General features: G+C 38.1%; 1 protein-coding gene across 1 annotated transcript in view; it reads left to right on the forward strand.

The window, feature by feature from the left end:
* IL17RD (interleukin 17 receptor D) overlaps positions 1-15,611 on the forward strand; it is a 74,375-nt gene that overhangs the window by 41,125 nt on the left and 17,639 nt on the right. Inside the window, exons 3-4 of the mRNA XM_013955581.2 lie at positions 11,045-11,102; positions 14,558-14,683. Coding sequence (XP_013811035.2) covers positions 11,045-11,102; positions 14,558-14,683 — 184 coding nt within the window. The remainder of the gene's footprint in view (positions 1-11,044; positions 11,103-14,557; positions 14,684-15,611) is intronic.

Here is a 15,611-nt window from a genome sequence, read left to right on the forward strand (position 1 = left end):
TGGCTGTACTTACAGACGGCTTGGGCTGCAGTACGATGGCTGTACTTACAGACGGCTTGGGCTGCAGTACGATGGCTGTACTTATAGACGGTAACCAGGAGCATGAAAACTCCCTGGCAGCTGAAGTTCTACGGCTGTGAATGTATCTGCCCGTGCCTCAACCTCAACCGTGAGGCTCGGCGGTGTACAGTAAGCCCTGGACCTTCGTATCCTCGCTGCTAGTTGTGTTGGTGTTTAAGCAGTGGGAGGGATTTTCATCTCCTCTGTGGACCAGCACTGGAAAGAGACTCTAAGAAGATAAAGACATTTTCTAAAAGCACAGAGTGCGGTAGTAAGCATCCCAGTTTGTGTGCTTGCCTCAGGGAGCTGGGAGTAACGATGGTTAGCGGTGAAGAAAGCAGAGCCAATACCTTTAACGCAGTCTGAAGGGCAGCGTGGCTGAGACTTGGGGTTTTTTAACTCAGCAGGAAACCAGTTTATGCAGCGTGTCCATCAGCTTTGTAAAATGAGGACAGGGAGGAATACTTGATTGCCTTCTTGGGGAAAGTTTATAGGGAAAGATGATTTATTTTATTAGCCTCGTTGATATACAAGAACTCTTCTAAGCAAACAGTATTTTTAGTCATCGTGTTTGCTGACGTAATGGCCATTGTGTTTTTGTTGTGTTAATCCAGATTAAAAAAACCCTCTCTGCTGTAGTCATTATGACAGTCTGTTCTAAAACTACAGTAATCTGTTTCTCACCTCTGATGAGGGGGTTGTATATTGGAATTCTGTATATTGGCCATATACACCATATACAAAGTAAGTGTGGCACTTCTTGGTATGTTATTCCTCCTTTTATGTCCCCAATCAATATCGAAGTTAATGCCAAAGATACCTTTGCGTTGCTACTGAGCAGATGCCTACCACATTTAAAGTCCTAATTTCTCATTGCTTGAGCCTTTAAGTTATGTGGCCCAAAAAAGGGTAATATGTGAAGGGCAGCTCAGTAGTAACTTTCGGAAGTGACACTTGTGTCACTTGAAATAAAATTATTTTTTATTCCTATCTTATTCTGCAAAAACAAGTTTCAAGTGAGGCATTAAAATACTTTTGGGGGTATGGTGAAGGAATCTTCAAAGCTGGAACATGGAGGATTCGGGTAGACAAATAATTCTTTGTTCCTGAAACTGAACCATACTATTTACTAACCTGTGTTTTTTAAATCAAATGGATGAGTACAGTTCTGCTTCTAAATTCCCAAGAAAAGTTTTTTTTGTCCAAGATAATTGCGTTACTTCAAAGGGGGGATTAAGATGGAGCAATCCCAAATCCTATCTACTTTGAAAAGTTTTATGAATTCTGTGGCACTCTAAGCAATAAAGTGATGTTATCCCTAAATCCTTGCCTCCATATCCCGAAAAATCAAAACTCTGCTCTATTTACGTATCGATTGTACAAAACCAAAGGACACTAGCTTTCTCTACAGTCATGAGCTCCTGTGAGTATGTAATACTCTCCTTGGTTGCGCCTGCATGTTTCATTCCTGTAAGTAAGAATTAAAATGGAATTTATAAGAATGCCTACTTCATATTTACCAACAGCAAAGCTCTTAAAATTTTTCAAGGACTTTCTCTCAAAGAATATAAAAAAAGAATTAGGACTGGGGGAGGACACTGTCTGAACACACGCACAAAACCAAATAGACACGCTATGTCAAATTTTTTACATTCCAGGCTTTATATAATGTTCTGCTTTTAACAATTCCTTGTAAGCAGCTGTTCTTAACATTTTGGAAAATCACAAATGGCAAAGATTCTGTACGCTGAAGTATCTCCAGTCTGCTTGCTATGAGTTTGTTTGCAATAAAAATCTCCAGACCAACAAAGCAGTACATTTCAGATTTGAATTGTTTTGGTAGAACAGTTATGAACAAAGCAGATGATCCATATTTGATGAGAGTTTTATGCAGAATTGTTGTTATTTTTTTTGTTTTGTTTTCTAGTGTTAGATTGAGAAGTAAAGAGCAATAGGAAAAATGAAATAACCATAATTTTGAATACAATTTAATAAAATTTAATAAAAGAAGGGTGAGAAATTGTGTGGTTTGCTGTTCATTGGACTGTTTGTTTTGAGGTGGTGGGATTTTCTTTTCCATTTTTTTTTAAGCTGTCTAAATCACCATTAGAAATTCAGAAATTCCAGCACAGCTTTTGCATCCAGTTAATGATTAAGGGTTCTCCCTAGTATCATTTATTCCATCTTGATATTAATTTGTGGAATATACTAGGAACAGAATTATTTCAGTACTGTGGGTCTTGTATTTTTATGAACATCAAATTTCAAGGATACCAGTATTTGAAGTTGATCTGTATGTATATATTTTGAGATCATAAAACTGTTTTCTGACAGCTGGCGAACTGGTATATATTGAATGATTATCTACTGATTTAGGAGGAGCAGCAAACCTTAATGTGCATAAATTCTTGCAAAAACCATTCTTCCACTTGCTCCATAGCCCCGAAGTATTCTTCTCTTTGCTTTCCTTCTTTCCCTGATGGTCTCTCCTCTGGAAGTTACCTCCTTTCTTAATGTGTTGCAAGCAAAATGGATGAAATGGTGCCTATGCTTTATTTATTTATTTTCTTTTTCTTTGTTTATCTCCAGTGTTCTCTCATGCTTCTCAGTCACCTCTTGAAACCTTTTATTGATTGTGTTCTAACTTTCTCTTAAAATCTTGGGGAGACTAAGACCATGCCTCTTGTGCTCTGTGTGATTGCACATAAATAGGTGGTCAGTGAAGTCGGTGGAGATGCTTTGCTTCCTAGATACCTTCATTTAGAAGCGCTTGAGCAAAAGCTAAGATTCCATGCTTATGCAATTGTTCCTCTCGGTGCGAGAGATACTGTCGGCTTATTTAGGTTCTGAATAGCTTCCCTTGATAAGAAGAAATATATTCTTCTTTAACTTGGGTGGAATAATTAACTAGCTTGTTCATTTTATAGTATACCATGTTGGATGTTAAGCAGTAAGCACGCATAGCAAGCGTGATTAATTTCTCCTCGCTCATTATTCCAGGAGTGAGTTATTCTATTTATTTGTTATTTATAGTGCAAGGCAGTGTTTCTCAAATTGATTTGTCCTGGGCCCATCTAAAAACAGCTCTACCATTTGCACCCCATTCCTTCCTAGTCACGAGCACCATTCATGCACCGTCCTGGCACTGCTTGTTCTCCCCTGCCCAAACACCTCGTCTTTTCTCCTGGTTCCCTGCCGGGGGTCACGTCCCACGGTTAGGGGAACGCTGGTTTAGCTACAGAATTTTGGCTCCTGTCCAAGTATCCTTAGACTAACACATTTAAATAACGTTAATGGGGAGCGTGCATTGTTTGCAAATATTTATTCTGTTTTTTCCTTTTTCAGTAAGGCTTTTAATTTGCCACTATACTTTCTTCACACAAGATAGGAAAAATTAAGTGTGGCAAGGCAGGCTATGGAAAACTCTGAAAGCAAGCTTGCAAATTACATGAAAGAAATAAGAGCTAGTACCCTTTTTCTGCCATGCTTGGCTGCATTGAATTCCTAGGCTTGACTCAGAGACTTAAGATTTTCACAGTAGGAGACAAACTGTATAGATTAAACTTGCTTCTATTGTTGTTAAATTGTGGCTTTAAGACCTGTGTGTTCCTTAAAGTAAACCAGTGGACATACATTCAGGGAACAGCTGTGCAGAGCCATATCGTGTACTCAGGAGTCTTGGTGTACATACTGTGTTTGTAGCCTGCAATGATTTCTTACCTCTCTTACTGGATTGCCTAATAAAGTGTAAGCTAACCTTTCACATTGCATTTCTTTTAAATAGAAACTAAAATAGCCAGAAATGAAACATAACATAAAGGCATTTTCTACTGTATTTTGTGGGGCTTTTTCTTTCTTTCTTATAGGTCTGAATATACATTGTAATGAGTAATCTTCACTCAGCATGTTTCACCCCAATATCCTAAAGGACCACCATGAAGTTAGCTGGCATACAAGTATACATGCATGCTTTTAGGGACCACCTTGTCTTCTGATAGGATTTAAGTCAGCAGCTGTTTTATGCAATATCCTTTCATGATAGGAGGAACATGAGAAAACCATATCTAGCTCAAATGGCAGAAGAATTTGTTCAGACTAAATGTAATTACCTATGTAGTAAGTCAACCATAAAACCATGGATAATGTAATGATTATGTGAAAAATTAGATATTTAATGATTTCAAAAGGTCAGAACAATTGTATTTATACCTTGCTCAAAGGGAGTAGGAGACCCAGTCCCTGAAGTCTGGTTAGAGAAATAAATATTATTACATGTTCTTTTTAAGAGAACGTCTCATTTCACAGATTCTTATTGCAGGAACCTTTATTAAGTTATACGTGGATTATAGCTCAGGGTAACTGAGCTTTGGCTTTGTATTTTCTACTCTTTAGAAGGTTTTGACTGTCAGTTAAGTTAGCTAGTACATTCTTAAAAAAGGCTAGTGTGACTGCTTCATAACGTTTATTCCAAGTGACAAGGCTTAAGCTAAGGGGAAAAGCTGTGTTCTAGGAGACGGAGAAGGAATAGGCAAAAGTTTTTGTCCGGCAGCCTCAAAGGGAGGCGTGCTGTGACCACCTCAGGTCAGCAGGCACCTGCTCCCCGGGAGGCCGAGCTGCCCCGCGGAGCTCACGGCGTTGCGCAGGGGCACGTGAAGCAAAGGTTCGTCCCGTTCGGAGCAAGGGCCGAACTGATCTGCTGGAGATCCCAATACTCTGGCTCAAAGGGACGGTTGTGTAAAAGTGGTTTGCTAACACCTGGAGACTGACCATTGACTTTTCACAAGTCACCTGGAAGAGCAAGAGGGATCTTTGGACGTGACGGACTGTTCTTGAGGGGAATGTGTTAGGGAAGAACCAGCTAGCTGTCCTGGATATCGAGTGGATGAACAGCGGTGTGATCTCCTGCTGAACAGAGCAAGAGACTTCAAGTATTAAGAGTGTGGTGCAGTTTGTAGAGATGGTGTAATCCAAATATTATTGATAATTTTTAAAGTTTGATATTGAGTTTTGATATCAGACTCCTAATTTTTTGTTAAATTCATTCCCATGTATGTTTATCTTGGACCTCTTGCCATTGGTTATTACTAAATATTTCTATGTGGTGAATATCATTCCAGAGGGGTTTCTGGTTGATCTTTCAAGGAAAATTAAATGTTTGGTGGTAATTCTTATTTTGTTTTTCTTAGAAAATGGATTGAAAGCAAGGGGATGTAAAAAGGTTAGGGATAGCAATGGATTAGGGAGCGTTAAATTAAATTTAAATTCAAATATTAAATTCAAATATGAATAAATTAAAGGTGTATCGACTCTGCTTGTGCCTGGTCAGAATAGCATTTGCAAATTGCCCAGCGTGGAAGCCAAGCGTTCTCGGAGGTGCTGGGTTTTTAGGGTGGATCTAGGAAACCGCATCCTGGGATCCCTCAGGACAAGTTTTGATGATTTGAGGCACCGCAGGAAAAGAATTAAAAACAGTAATGGAAAGACTATTTACTAAATCTAGACCTGATTGGAGGTGGTAATTATGCCACTGACTGCCGAGGAATTGCGCGTGCTCAAACCAAGGTGAAAACCCTGAAGCACGAAGTGTCTCTTCTCAAGGGCGCTGGTGTAAACGGCGTTTAGCAGAGGCCAGTCAGCCTGTGCGGTGGCTTCCCGCTCAACAGCAGCTTTTCAGAGTTAGCAAAAATTGCCTTGAAAGGGTGGCAGGTTCTGCAGGAGGGACGAGGGAAGGTTTCCATAGCAACGCAACCACCCTGTTTTATGCATTTGCGTGTTGTAAGAGTGGTATTCCAGATGGGATATAGCATTCGGCGATCCTTTTTCTGAGCCATACTGTTGATATTTAATGCTGGTATCATCAAGGGTGCATCTTTCTGTGTGGTCTTAAGTGTCTCATTAATTTGTTTTGATCTTGACAGTTCCTTTTGACTTAAGAATAACTGGCACTGTATTATTTAGTCTTTTTTCATGTCCAGCTTCTGCTTTGGTTCCACATAAGTTCACCTGTGTCTCTACATCTTTGTAGTAGTTACAGAGAGATGGTTTTCTAATCTGCTGCTCGAACGCTTATTGCTCCCTATCTGTGCATGCTTCTGGTGTTGTCCTTTTTACGGGTTTCTCTTAAATTTTTCTACTGCTCCAGCAATCTATCACACTGTTTATTTTTGCTCTTGGTACTAATTAATTTCATTATATCAATCTCTAGAAGATTTTCACTGTTTGCTTTTCTGTGATGCCACTGCTGAAATGGTTAACGGACCTGTTGGAGACTAAATTTTTTCTGAAGGTTGAACGTTACACATTGATTTAGCTAATTTATGTAATTTTGTAGCCTATAATTGTTACTTTGTGTTTCCTACCTCTTTAATGTATTCTTTGTATCATCATTCTTCTTAAAGTGTGAGCTGTGGGAAGGAGGTGTGGAGCTTAGACTATGTGGTTTTGCAGCACCAGTAAATTAAATAGTCTCTGAATTTAGAGTCTCTGAACTGCATTCACTGCTACGAAGGCTGGGCTTGATTTCTGAAGTTTCCTTATGCTTGAGAACAAGCCTCCCCCCAACATGGAGTTCCCAATGAAGAAAAAAAATGCTTTATCTTTCATAACCTAGGCCAGTTTCAACTTTCAAATGCTCCAAGGATACAGTTAGTTGACTCCTCTGCAGCTGAATTTATGCACAGTGGCTCTAAAGATGAGGCAGTGAAACAATAAATAGCTAACAACAAAGAACCAACCCAAATCTGGTATTTTTTTATGCAAACAACATAGTAATTTACAAGAAGGAATACAAAAGATGGCAACTTATTAAGGAAGTTAAAATGAAAATTTCATGTTTCAAATATGAAATAGGCACCGAGAAGCCTATTGCTCCTTGAACTCGCTTTTATTAACAAAACTTCTCCAGTCAGAGATGTTTTTTTTTAAAATGTTATCCCCATAATTAGTGCGTGCAGTGCAGGAACATACATATATTGGCAAATGCCAACAGACTTTATAGTTGGAATTGTCAGTCACTCCAAGGGGATCGCACTAACAGTACAAACCCATCCGCCCAGGGTTCCGGTTTCGTTCTGCCGTCAGTACGCTGCACCCAGGCCGTATCGCATGCGTTAGCAGGGATTATGGGTTCTGCTGGGAGCAGTCCAAAAGGCAGGTGTGCAGGTAGTACGGATGATTCATTTTTTCATTGATGACTTTGGAAATAGAAAATATTTTAACTTGGTTGAAGGCATCAAGGAAGCTTTAAATGAAAAGAGCAGATGTCACATATAAAGCCTTTAGTTTACTGAGCAATGAGCATGATAAACGCTGATTATTCATCTTGATGTTAGAGTTCAGAAACAATTGTCCCTTCAATTTGCCTCATGGGAGCGTGAAATTAGGACCATGTGTGTGTTGATTAATAACACGTGAGAGATGAATCGTGATTACTGTTTTGGTCTGGTGCACGGGGCTATGCTTGAGGGGCAGGGATTTCCTACCGCCATTACCAGATCTCTGTAATTAGTGCTCGCATGTATCTCTGTTTCCTCGTACCGCTGTTAAAGCGGCAGCCTGACGGGGCCTGTTCACGTTCATAAATGGTCTTTATTAAATGACAGAGTCCCCACTCAAAAGTGAGGTACTGGAACACTGTGGTCTATTTTAATACTATTTGTAAAAACAGTCATTCAGAGGGCAATTCTGCATTCACCAGTGTCATCTCCGATTCTGACAGAAGTGTATATAATGTTACTTTTAGCCTGACTGGGAATGTGAAGAGCTGCACACTTGGGTTTAAAAGGAACAGGGAAAAGTTCAACAATAAAAATTAAGCAGAATTTATGTTTCTTTCTGTTGTATTAACTCACTTATAGCCTGTCCTGATGGCAAGCATTAGTTAAACTTGACTTTTCTTGGAAGCAAGATTAGGTCCTGAGGTTAAAATTCCTTTTAAGCTTTATTCTGAAAATGGAATCCGAACTTCCTTCCTTCCTTCCTGGCCTAATAAGGGCTGGGAACAATTGTCCTAAATGCGTAAGTTGTTACCATTTGTATAGGATAGGTCCTGCAAAAAACATTAAAAAAAAAAAAAAAGTTGATTTAGTGTAATAGTGTCTCTGCCTCTCATTGATAATCCACCTTTTCAATTTGAAAGGTGGGTGTTTGTTGGGTATTTAAATAAAATGAAATGCCTGCATGTGCCTTGATCCTCTCGGTGAGCTGCAGTCAATTATTCTGCAGGAGGGGATGCGTATTAGTCTTTTTTGTAATTATGCTGATTTAAGATCTCTCAGGATCATAATCTTAAGTATCCAAGCTGTTGATGTGGGTTGAGGAACATACCCAACAACTGATCTCTGTGGTTTGAGATATGCGATCTCTGGTGGGAAAGCCCTTTTGGCTTGCTTGCCCAGTGTAAGATGCATGATTTGAACCTTTAGCATCTGCAGAGTTCTGCACTTTGGGCTCATATAATGTGAGACCTTAATATTGTTATGGAGAGAGAGAGAAAAAAAAGCTACTTTTTAACAAATGCCATTGTTTGCAATTTAACTTTTGTGCATCTTTCAACTTTGATTATCTGTTTAAAGATCAGTGGGCTATAGTTCTTAAAAAAAAAAAAAAAAAAAAAAAGAAAAAAAGTTTGGGCTATTTTCTTGTCTAAATAGTCTCTGTGCATAGAAGTATGTGGACCAAAGGGTTTTACAGACAAAGGTCCAGGCAATGGAGACTTGCTTTCTAGCAAAGTTCAGAATAAATTAAAAGCTGCATGTAAACTCAGCAAATGTTAGTGGTTAATTAACTAAGAATGTAGAACCCTGGGGCCATAACATTAGTATTTATAGCTTTAAAGTAGGATGCTCTAAACAAATTGTCTTAGCTATAAGCTAATTAAATAGCACAACTACTTTATGGCTTAAATACAAGGGAATGTTTCCTGGCAAAGTATATTATTAAGCTCACAGGAGTAAGTACTTGGAGGATTAGTATTGAAGTTTAACATGATCGAATCAGCTGATTAATTTATACTTTTTAACTTATATGATAAATATTTTGTTCAACTTTTTAAGGTGACCCTACTTCTCTCCCAAATTGCTATAGCCTTTTCGTACATTTTATACGCTTGGGAGCAAATTCTTTCAACCAGTAAGTCTCATGTGCTTCTTAGTTTCAGCAGAGTTCGCCCTGTGGTTATATTTGCTTTTTGCATCTATATTATTAATTAATGACTGCAGTATATTGATTTATACTTCTGCTTGTATATTTTGTGTAGTCAGCAAAATCCCAGTAGAAATACAGTCAAAGAAATTAAAAAGGAACAATGAAAAGTGTCGCTGTGTGTATATCTGTATATATATATGTGTATACACACACACACACACTCTGCACATATATATATACACACATATATACACACAGCATATGTATGTATACACACACACATACACACATATAAATAAATATATTTTAAATCCAGAGTATAAAAGATCCAAAAGTCTTAATCCTACTTGAAAGAATGAAAATACTTGTGTTAATTTTCAGTGGTGTCGGGTGAAATTTGTTTTCTCACTTTCCCAAAACTTAATTTCTAGGTTATAAAAGGAAGACAAGTAACCATTGACTTAATGGCTTATCTGCCTTTGCTCTCCATTTATGAATATAAAAAGACAGTAGGCTTATTTTGTGAACATTTTTTGTGTATTTTTTATCAAACAAGTAATATGACTTTATTTTGCTGCAGTAGTAAGTTAACTGAGGTTTTAGATAGCTTAAGAGAAACAGAAAATGAGCCAGAACAGATATTAACAGATAAGTTAAGAGTATGAAAAACATTGCAGCCTTCCTGTTTCAGGAAGCCTTTTAGTAAAACAGCTTGTTTAAAGCTAAACTAAATCATATCTAAATGAATGAAAAGCCACCGAAGAAGGAAGTGAGTCAGTGCCTTGCTTTCATCCCTTATGTAAAATTTTACACCTCCTAAAGGTAACTTAACTCATACCTTGTTTTTCTTTGTAAGCACCCGTGTCTGACTACTACATTTTGGTGAGACATAGTGCACGTTCATGCATGTTCTTGACAACCTCTAATTACTGCTGTGGTCCTTTTGTACTCCTAACTTCTGTTCTTTACTGTGTAGTAGTAAAAAAATCCCACAAAACGTTTCATGTAAATGACTAGTATTTTTAAAAGATAATGGTAAATATGATGTTATTTGCCATTCCAGGGATGATGTTACTGCCATGAGAATCAGTGATTTCATCTAGTAAGATACAAGAGTAGATATGATGTGTTGTAGTTTAAGAGCGAGTTTAATGCTTTCTGAAAAGTAACTGAAGTCCAAAGTTCTTCTATGCAGGTATTGAAGGGACACCAGACTCAGCAGCCTCCAGATGTGTTTGGATTCCTCCCTGGGGGAGCAATAGCATAGTTCTCTTGCCTGTCCTTAATTTCTGTGACATTCAGCAAGGATAGCAGTGTTTGTTTGGGTAATATTTGATAATAAAAAGGGGTATCTGATGTAGCTTAATGGCTCTCTACAGTATGCGCTTCCACTGGAAAAGTCTCTGGATATAATGTATCTGTATTGTTCCAGCTGGAAGTGCAGTGTTTCACCTGCTCGCCTTTAACTCTTTGTTGATTTTAGCCACTAATCAACAGAAAGTTTGGAATTGAAATTCTGTCTCTGTGTCATTTGTCTAGTTAAGTTCTTTTCAGCAAGAATTTCTTTAAAATGTGTTTATAGTATATGTCAAAATGATTGGGGTTTTTGCTTGTGTGTGTATCACATTCAGAAAGTCAACAGCAGGTGAGTGCGTGCAGGTGTGGGCTTCCTGGTCCGTCATGGGCCGTGTTCAGAGTGCGTGACTGACGGTGTGTCCAGACGGAAGAAGAAAAATAGCAAATCCCATTAACTTCCAGAAAACCATTTACAAAATAAAAATCTACATAGATTCAAAAAAGCCTGTTTTATTCAAGTTATTTTCCTGGTATTTCTCTGCAGGGCCTGTCACCAGTCACCAAGAGCAACGGACTACTCAATATCACCTTTAAATATGACAGTAAGTCGAACATTTGCTACCACGTTCACTAAAATAAGGAATCTGTCACAATGGTCAGTATACAGCAACATGTCTTAAAAAATGGCTCTAGAATAGCATAAAAGGTTTAGTATTGAAATAATTTTAAAATTTATTGTTTCCACTGACTCTGGTAGAGCTCTTCCTTCCCGTATTTCACTCATTAGAATCATGTCTCATCATTTGTAGAGTTTCACTTTCAGATTGATTTTTGTCAACTGCCTGATATTTGGCTGGAGAATTACAGAGAAAGATTTTATTTTGTAGAAGAATGTAGTCATTGACAGGTTCACTACACACACATTCAGAGGAAAACATTGTTTCAAGTTTTATACATCCTTTCCCTGAAATCTAATTTTGGAGCAAAATGGAGTAAGGGGTGTTTCTTAAAGTAGGGAATTTATGTAGTTTGCATACAGGGAATAAATTAAAAATATGCCTCTCTGTAAGGATTAATGTTGACTGTTTGAGGATTTGTGGTCTTTCTTCAGTTAGTGGAAGTATTCAGAGGTATTTGAGTATTTAGAGGTATTTCTGCTGGAAACTTCCCTGCAGGAAGTCACTACCCTTTTTGCTTTATCATTGGCTTCAGTGCAAAATGACCAGGTCAGCAGAAAACTGCAATCTGTATTTTCTGTGAAGACGGGGGTTTTTTGTACTGTAGCCGATGTGGCTACAGCGTCGTATGTGATCTGCTGCAACGTGGCTAAGAGGAAGGTAATTTCCAGCATGATAACAGTAATAAGCAGATTGCGGCAATAATTTCTTAAACTTCTTCAAACATTTGCTAAATGGTTGTATCCTGTTGGGTTTTTTTTTTTATTATTTTAAAGGTTTTTGTCATCTGTGTTGTCTATTCGGTCCAGTACGACTATGACTACATTGGGAATTTACCCTTATTGGGACAGTCAGGGGCCAGCATCAATGTGAGCTCAGTGCGCAGTCAAGAGACAGCCCTAACTCACAGAAGTCACGTTTGTAGTAATGCCAGTGCACGTCCCCGTTATTTGTTTGCCGAGCCAAAGAAATTACCTCAGATGCTGAGCGTGGGTAGAACTTCACCGTGGAGGGCACGTAGCCGGAAACCCGACAGCAGCGCTTTTGTTTCATTCTGATCAGCCTTGTGTTCCTCTATTTTGATGTTAACTTCTGAATTTGGAATCATTCGTTGTGAATACCAATTTTTTATCTAACCTGATATGAAAACTTGAAGAAAATGGTCAAAATGTAAGTAATATCAGATTATACAAGGGTTAAGTGGTCACTACAGGAGAGTTACAATTCGTTAGCTGCATAAAAAAACAGGAAATAGTATCAGTAAAGTTTAGTTGACGTAACAGAGCCTGTTTAAATCCAAGTATCTGTCTTGTTTTTCCATTAATTCTGGCACCAGGAACTGGGATTAACCAGCAACAAGTGTTAATTCAGAACTCTGCTGGCACCGCACGCTTCCTGGACAAAAGAGTTATTTAAGTTCTGCAGTACTAGGGAAAGAGGTCCCTGATATCAGGGCTAAAGAGTTTGTATATTATGGAAACACATACTGATAGTGAAGAAGCCAGCACAAAAGAGAATGCAGCTTGCTGGCTCCGAATTAAAGGCTTTTGTTTTGTCACAGAGCAACTCTTGCAAACTGTTTTATGCTGTTAAATTTTATGGTTAGGTTATTTATTCAAGTGAGAAGCAAATATTTGTACGTTTTAGTGTTTCATTTGTAGTCAACTAAAAGAAGCCATTTCCTGAAAAGTGTGTAAATTTTCCCTGCTGTTTTCTTCCAAAATCTGTTCTTCCTTAAAACTGTAAATCAATGACTCACAGTCAAACCTCAGACATTTGTACTATATTGCATTTTGGCAAATTGTCATTTGACCATAAAATTTTAGTAACCAGTATCCAGAATCTTGGATTTGCTGTTAATTAGATCCAGACCTAGCAAAAAGCTGTTACTTCAAACTTTCCATTGAAAGAGATACTCTGTCCTCCGAAGAGGAAGTTCATGCTGTCATCCAGTTCACTTGGAGCAACAGGATTCTACAGGCAGGAGAGCCAGTACCGAGGGCCCGGCTTGCACAAAAGGCAACGTATGGTACAGACTGTTCTGTTCTGAACTGCCTGACGGTTGCATAAAAGGCCCCTTACCATTGTTGTTCATAGTAAAAAGTGGTTTTCTTTTTAGTTAATAGTTTTTCTTTCCTTGCTTTTAAGATCACACCTCTGAATTAAATTTTAGTTTCCTGTACTGCCTTATACTAACAATTGATTTTCATGTTTCATTTTACAAACTCTGTATAGGCAAATCTATCAGATTTATTAGATTTTTTTAATTAATCATCAGTCAAATGCGATAATGTATAGTCTGTTGGTCAACTGTTTCTAGATTTTGTTGGCTTCGCTAGTTCAGAAGCTGAATGTTTATTCATGCATACCCATCTACATGTGTACTATGCTCCAGTATTATTTAATTCCCTTGCCACTACTTCTCTTCTTGCCACAAAACGTCAGCCTAAAAGTAATAAAACTTGGGGTTATTTGTTTCCGTGTTTTGAATGCTTAATGTCATAGGCAAGTTCAACAACAAGGTCAAGGATGTTTTTCTTGTATTTTATTTTTTTTTTAATTAATTCTGACATTTCTCCACAGAGCTGTGACTTTAGGGAATACACTGAATTTCGTGAGGCCTAATGTAGGATAACAAGACAAAAGCAGTTCTGATTGGATTCACTGGAGGGAGAACGATCTGTGGGGATTTGGTTACAGAATGAATAACAGAGATGAGATGGATTTAAGGAGAATGTTCTCTGTGGCCAGGCTCGAGCAGTATCTTTATATCTGTGGTTAAAAAGCACTTCTTGGGCATCAGTTCTAAAGGCTCCACAGAGTTCGTTGTGCACGATGTGCCTGATCACTGACCAGCAGTCTCTTGCTCTAAGCACCGTACATGCACAAAATAAATGGTAGTCCTCATTCTTTGGAGTAATTGGTGAGAAAAGTTGTTGCTGGGAGTTCCAATACGTGTGTTATTTATACTGTGGTACAAGCTACAGTGGTATTACAATTTGGTGATCTGCTTTGGAGTTAGTGAACTAGGTTTTGCAACTGATCAGATCGATTGTGCTCAGTGATTTGTAGAAGTTTTGAACTGTTTTTCGTTGTCCTGGGACAAAAGCTTCAGTTAGATTTACTGTGCAGTACTTGTTTTTATAGAATAAATAACGTATGTACTTTTTACTTTGCTCAGTCTTGAAGAGGTATTAGGAAATTAACTTAATTCTTACTTTATTCACATGGAAAGATGTGGGATATATTGGAAACTAGTTGCTTGAACAGATCTTCCGGATTAGGTCCTGCCGGCAGATTGTGGATTATTTGCTCTTGCATGGCACAAGAACATCAGCTAACATGTTTTGCTTCAAATGTTTATTTCTTCATATTTTTAGATTGCACTCTGTATCTGAATTCGGTGGGAAAACACGTGATTGGAGATGTGCAGAATATAACAATCAGTCAGTATTCATGCTACGACCAGGTTGCAGTGACAATACTTTGGACAGCAAATACCGTTGGTAAGTAGTAGGAGGAAATGGACTAATTCATCATCGCCAACTTTATGCTAACCAGTATTAATTAAAATAATTAAGTTATGCTAGGAAAGCATTGAAGCAAAACTGCTTAAAAGGAATTCTGAACAGCTTTGCAAAGCTACTCCTTTTAATAGGTCATTTGATACAACCTGAAAGCTGAGGTGCTCTCCGGAGCACATACTACTTCCCACTATTTTAGTTGGTTGAATTTTCCCCTCTCTTCAGTACAGTGCCTTTGCCCTGTTTCGTTTTCTGCCCCAAGGCAATGGTGCATTTTAGTGGCATTGAGTGAGTTTAATTGCTGAAATACCCATAAAGATTCTTTAGGATGCAGATTGTCTTACAAGTGGAAAACACTACTTAATCATAGCTATACTGAATCTTAGACCTGGGTCTTTCTGTGCCAGGCCCGGTCACTAAGAATATTTTTCAATCCCTTATAGAAGGGACACTGGGAGTACCTTGTTGCCCACTGGAGGGACTCTCTCTGTACCTACCCCAGGCTCATGATTTCTTTCTTGCGTGCTAGTTAAGGTCCTGAACAAAGTAATTTAATATAAGCTTATTTTCTCTAGTAACTGATGTTTAGCAAATGAAAGGCCTGGAGTTTCCTTCTTGAGTGTTTTAATGCTTCATTAAAGAATTTCAAATGCAAAAGTGCTTTTCAATATCAATTAAATCATTATAATTTGTGTTGAGCTCAAATTGAGTTGAGTGCCATTTTCAAAATTAAAACAGAAAACTGTTTGCTTCATGTTCTTTTCCCAATACAGCAAAGTCTTAACTTGGAATTTTATGGCTCGTACTCCCTCAAAAAGTTTTAAAATGAAGTTTTTCTTCCAGTTTAATAAATGAGTTAAAAGTTCTCATTGTTGTGGTAGGAATGGATCCTAAATGATGAGATTTGACT

Source organism: Apteryx mantelli, chromosome 12 (genome assembly GCF_036417845.1).
Source record: "Apteryx mantelli isolate bAptMan1 chromosome 12, bAptMan1.hap1, whole genome shotgun sequence".
NCBI classification, from domain to species: Eukaryota; Metazoa; Chordata; class Aves; order Apterygiformes; family Apterygidae; genus Apteryx; species Apteryx mantelli.